The 5,726-nt window shown below is 42.4% G+C and overlaps 1 protein-coding gene across 1 annotated transcript in view; it reads right to left on the bottom strand.

The window, feature by feature from the left end:
* Positions 1-2,252: 2,252 nt before the first annotated feature.
* Positions 2,253-5,726, bottom strand: part of c2h1orf131 (chromosome 2 C1orf131 homolog) — a 4,635-nt gene continuing 1,161 nt past the window's right edge. The window contains exons 2-7 of the mRNA XM_053643491.1: positions 4,791-5,059; positions 4,625-4,681; positions 4,407-4,502; positions 3,831-3,920; positions 3,654-3,694; positions 2,253-3,071 (exon numbers count right to left, since the gene is read on the bottom strand). Coding sequence (XP_053499466.1) covers positions 2,945-3,071; positions 3,654-3,694; positions 3,831-3,920; positions 4,407-4,502; positions 4,625-4,681; positions 4,791-5,059 — 680 coding nt within the window. The 3' untranslated portion in view covers positions 2,253-2,944. The remainder of the gene's footprint in view (positions 3,072-3,653; positions 3,695-3,830; positions 3,921-4,406; positions 4,503-4,624; positions 4,682-4,790; positions 5,060-5,726) is intronic.

Raw genomic sequence — 5,726 nt, 5'->3', positions numbered from 1 at the left:
TTTGGTGACACCATTGTATCACGTGTTCTTCTGCACTTACAGAACACTTCTATTCGGTTCTTATGAGTCGGACGACTCCTTGGATTGGATGACCAATTTTCGTTTGAAAACAAAAACAAACCCCGACTCTTCCCATAGAGCACAATGATACTTGCTTGTTTCCAGTTGCCACTGCTTACAATCCTAGAAAAAAGGTCACATCTAGCAACGTATAGCATTCTTTGGTTTATTCCAAATGGGGGAACCTTTAAAGATTCTGTGTAGAACGTTGCAAAAGAGTGTTTCCATTGTAGTTAACCATCCAAAAAAAAAACCCAAAAAACCCCAGATGACACATGACCCACCCCTTCTTCCTTCGTAGGCTTTCTAGAAGGTCCCAATTTGGTGGTAAGGTTTGGACCAACTAGTGGAACGACCCTTCGTGACCCAGCACTCTTAGATCGCCACAAGGTTAAAACACCTTACACAAATCTCAGGTTTAAATACTCAGACGGGTGGGTGCTCCAGACACGGATTAAACCTTTACACTGCCATAGTTAGAAAACCGTTAGTTCTGTACTAGGCTGAATCTGTGTCTGGAAAAAGAGGACCTTACAGGACCATTCTCTGGTGTGGTCTGGTCTGGTCGGGTTCTCTCAAATTTCTCCACATGGAATAACCTGGTACTTTTAGATGTGCCGAAAAGAACAAACTGCTGATGGAAACGATCGATCTGGAAAATATAGGAAATTCATTCGCTGCTCGTAATCAGACACGCATTCAGTCCTTCAGGATCCGAGACTGAAGCCTTTCACACTGTGATCCATACGGAAAACGTGAAGAACATTCCAGAGTCATTTCTCAAGTATCTTTTACTCTAGGTCAATGGAATACCCCGCCCTGGTTTTTCCTCCTGGTGTGATTTCTCAGCTGTATAGTTTAGTTGTAGGAAAAAGCGTGTGATATTTTGCATGGTACACCGCTGTACACGACGGAGCCGATACGGTCTGAGCATGAGGTTTATGATCTTTCTATTCTACTTGTGTTGTATATAGTGTAACGAAAACGCAAAGCGGAAGCGTCACGCTCTGGCGTGGTTCGAAACGCTACGAAGTGAGCTGTGAAGTTTTTTCAGACCAACCAACTGCTTAAGCCTTAAGCATAAGTGTCGTAATCGGAATCATACCAAACTTTTTTTTGTTTTGTTTTTTGCAGTTAAAGACGAAATAAATTGTGCGATTAAAAAGAACATTTATATATATATATATATATATATAATAAAAAAAAGAAAATTGTTACATTTTGTAATTAGTCATAAGATATGAAGGAGTTCTAAAAAAAAAAAAATACATTTCCTCAGGCACGTCAGAAGTACATAGCGAGAGATGTCGAACTCGTAGCGGGTTCCCGTCTCACCCAACGTTCTCGTGGCGTCACCAGACGTTCTAAAAAGCGTTACGCAAATACAAACGGACTCGGTCGGTCGTGATGACTCGGCACAGATCGTGTACGTAAAATCTGGAAAACCTTCTGTAGAGCCAGTTTGTTTTTAAAAGGTACTTTTTAGATCAGCGCTCACCGCTCTCTTCCATGAGAGAACCTACCTTCCTGCAGGTTTCTTCTCCCGAACCAACCTCTAACATGCCCGGTTTAGTTGATCAAAGGCTTCAGGAAGGCAGGTGTCCATGAACAGGGTCGGTGAGCGCTGGTTTTAGATGACTAGATCACAAATTCACAGCTTTCTCGTCGTTTCCGTCTTACACGGTGAATGAGATTGAATTCAGTCAAAACAAATAAAAAGGTGTGATTTAGTGTTATTTTATTTTGATGTAATGTATTTCCTCACCATTCATTTGTATCAGCCAATACTACTTACCTCTTTGGAGTGAATGAATGATGTAAAAATGTTGGGGTTTTTTTTTCTAATCTAATATTCTGTTGATTTGCCACTTTTTTTTTTTAAGAGGTTGCACAATAGTATTACACCTAGTGTTGAAAGTAGGAACTGCAACAAGTGTTACTAGAGGCCCAGTGGGGCAGGAATCATGTTTCCCCATGCTCAGGGGAGGAGCAAAAAATAAATAAATCTAAATTCTGCAGCCAGGAAGATCTTGTTTGAGATCAAATAATCCGAATGAAATCGAACAGATTTCCACGAACAGAGGTAAAAGTGTAAGTGCAGACAGTGTGTCTATGATGTACAGAACCAGAACCATTTTCGATTGTACTGTGAAGTCTGGGAGACGGTAATCAGAAATGCACACGCACAACGGTCAAGACCTGCAACCTGCTGCTGTATATTTAAACGATGCGAATTCAACAGTGTTTACATTTCCATTAATATGCATTCAATGGCTTGATTTCTGAAAAAGCTGTCTAGTCTTAAAAAAAATTAAAAAAAAAAAAAACACGCCACAGAAGAAGTCAATCCCGACCGATCCCTCGAGCCGAACCCTCCGAGTGTTTTAAATGCTGTGCTGTGAGTCTTTTACTTTTCGTTCGTTTTTTTTTTTTTCTTCTACTCCTGCCAATGTGAACGTTTTGTACCTCCGTGTGGTTTTGTACATCGCATTACGGCTGCGTTGTAATTATAGCGTGTCATACGAACGTCACTTTTTTCCTCCTCCTCCCCCCTCCCTCTCTCTCCCTCTCTCTCTCTCTCTCTTTCATAAATGAGTAAAAACTGTGATGAGCAAAGCGCGTGTCGGGGGTTTCATTCTTCATTCTTTATGTCTCACACAAAACACGACACTCACTTTAAGTCTGGGAAATGTATACATCATGTATCGATATCCTGAAATGACAACATCAAGTATCGGTGGGTTCAAATAGCAAGCATCGTGATAGTTCTCGCTGTATGGTTCACGTCTACCCATAATGCACTGCACGACATCTGTTTCGATTTCGTGGTGGAGATCCGTCTCAGTCCTGTTTAAGCAGCAAAATTCCTCTCTCGCTCTCTCGCTCACTTTCTCACTTTGCGGTTTAAATTCTGAATGTCCTTCGAGCTCAGGACCAGCATGCCGTTCTTGAAGCGGCCCACGTGTCCCGTCGGGTCTGCGCCGGAGGAACCGGATTTGCGCTTCACGTTCCTACAAAAAACAAACAAACAAACAAACAAACAAGCAAAGCAAGTTATAATTCTACTGAACAGACATATACGGAACAATTTTCAGAAACATACCGAATACTAGAACACACCGTACTGATCACATTATGTGCTGGGGGCGTTTCCAAAATTTGCGTTGCGATTTGCGGAGATTTTCGTTCGCGTTTTTTTTTTTTTTTTAACTACTTCCAGTCGGTAAACGAGACCTTTTAGCTGTACTGGTGCTCGACGCACGGGAGCGGAAGAGCGCTTTGGGTGGAAACGCGTCGTGATGACGTCACATGACGCGCCCAGGCCCGAATCTGCTTAAAATCGAATTTTAATTCCGGAAGGACGCGCGAGCTCCTCCGAAAATCGCGGTGTTTCCTCGATTTTCTGCGCTCGCGAAATCTTAGAGGGACTGGCATCCATGTACACTTTTACCGAATTGTGTGTAAACTTTTCCTAATAATAATTTGATGATAATATATAAAGAACTCATTAGTATTTGGAATACAGTCTGACTTTACGTTCAACACGTCGATAAAGAGATTAATCGGAATGAATTAACCGTGACTTCTCGTACTTCTGCTTTCCGGACCATTTCTTCTTCTTTTTCTGCGCGTCCTGCGTGACAAGGTACAAGAGAGTTAGTCAGAGCTCATATACGCATTGTATCATTTAAAAGCCCTGAAATCATACGTTCCCCTTAACACACACACACACACACACACACACACACACAAGATCTCGAGATCCTTACCGATTTGGCCTCCTCTTCCTTTTCTTTTGACTTTTTGTCCTTTATCATTTGCTGGTACGCTTTATAATTGACGTAGTCCTTCTTCGGAGGCTGATCAAAGGGCAAAAGGAGATGCGATACGAGGACGTACGTGAATATATGATTTCTGATTTTTGACGTGAGGTGAGTTTACAAAAGAAAAAAGAAAAGGGGGAAAAACAACGGTGGGGGGGGTTATCCGGCTGCTTATAGGGAGAAGGAACAAATTTGTTCGGAATAATAATAATAATAATAATAATAATAATAATAATGTGTACTGAATATTAACTTCCTTAAAAAAAATCACGCAGCATTTAAACCTGTATCTAAATCTAAGCGTGTAACAATTTGACAAAATCTACCTAAATATAATAAATAAATAAATAAAGAAATAAATAACATCCAATCAGCTGCTCGTTACAACAATTACGAGCCGGCGTCATAAACGTAACGATCATACCTGTGATACTACCCGAAAACTGTTTTCGGACACAATTTGTTCATCGGGATCATGTGATCATTTTGCCCCGCCCCTTTGAGGAAGTGTTTTTTTCTTACCCTGGCTCCCAGCATGATGGCTCTGTCCTGCTCGAAAACTCTCTGCTGTTGCTTCTGGAATCCCGTGATTCCGAACCGGTGGACGTCCAGCCGAGCCTGTGGAGGAGCGAGGAACCCGAGGACGAGGACGCGCACACACACAGAGGTAGTTTTAGATGCATATTGAATATGTATTCCCAAAACACACTTGATGGAATAAAGCTGTGAAATGCAGGCACCTTTTCCATGCTTAGAACATCGGGTTCCGTTTTCTTTTTCTCCTTCCCTTCAGCTGGCTAAGAACACACGGATATAATATAAAGGCATTTCGTTTCCGGGAACACTATCCGCGATCTCTAAAATGAAGTTCGGAATTGATGAAGAAGCGTAGAGATTCCTGCTTACCCTGGTGTCTGGTTCGACCGCCCGTTTTAACGTGTTCTTCTTGAGCGGATCCTGAAACGTGACGATCTCCACACGCGGCGTTTTCTTTTCTAGAGTCCCGGAGTCGGCCGACGTCGAGGCGGAGACCCTTTCGTCGCTGGCGGCGTCGGTTTCGCCGTCGATCTGATCTGAATCGTCTTCTTGCGCCGGCACGTCCTCCTCGTCTTCCTGCGTGATGCGTTTCCTCTTTTTGTGCGCTTTCTTTGAGCGCTTGTCGTCTGGTCCATCTCCTGAACAGAGAGAGAGAAAGTTCACATCATTATTAGACCCATTTCTACCGATAATAGTGATTTTTCTCTCTGCAAGTCCATCCATCATGGTCTCTAGACGTATAGATTTGAATGTCGTCAGCAGAACAGTGGTAACTGAAACCGTGGTGGCGAATAAGTAGACCCAAAGGCACTAATATATATATATATATATATATATATATATATTTATTTATTTATTTATTTATATAATGAACGGTAGAGGTCCGAGAACTGATCCCTGAGGGACACCTAGTGTCAGAGAGACCGTAGGCGACTGTTAGTCCTGCACTGAGATGTAAAACTGTCTATCCGTGAGATACGAAGTTAAACCATGAGAGAGCAGCACCGGTGACAGCGATATTTCCAAGAGGCGGGAGAGAAGGAAGTCATGACAGACGGTACCAAAAGCGGAACTGATATCGAATAATAGAAGAACGGAGAAAGAACCGGACTCACTAGAGAGTCGTATGTTACTGACAACCCTTTACGAGGCCGCGCGGTTTCGGTAACGTGGCGTGGACGAGAGCCGGATCGAACGTTCACATTTCTATTATGGAGAAAAATCTATTTCACGGTAATAAAGTTGTATTCAACTCTAACAAGACGATCCTATTCCACTCCGATACCGATGTGTTCTCGGAATGAT

This window comes from Ictalurus furcatus, chromosome 2, assembly GCF_023375685.1.
Source record: "Ictalurus furcatus strain D&B chromosome 2, Billie_1.0, whole genome shotgun sequence".
In the NCBI taxonomy this organism is placed as follows: domain Eukaryota; kingdom Metazoa; phylum Chordata; class Actinopteri; order Siluriformes; family Ictaluridae; genus Ictalurus; species Ictalurus furcatus.
This window is presented reverse-complemented; position numbering and strand designations above follow the sequence as displayed.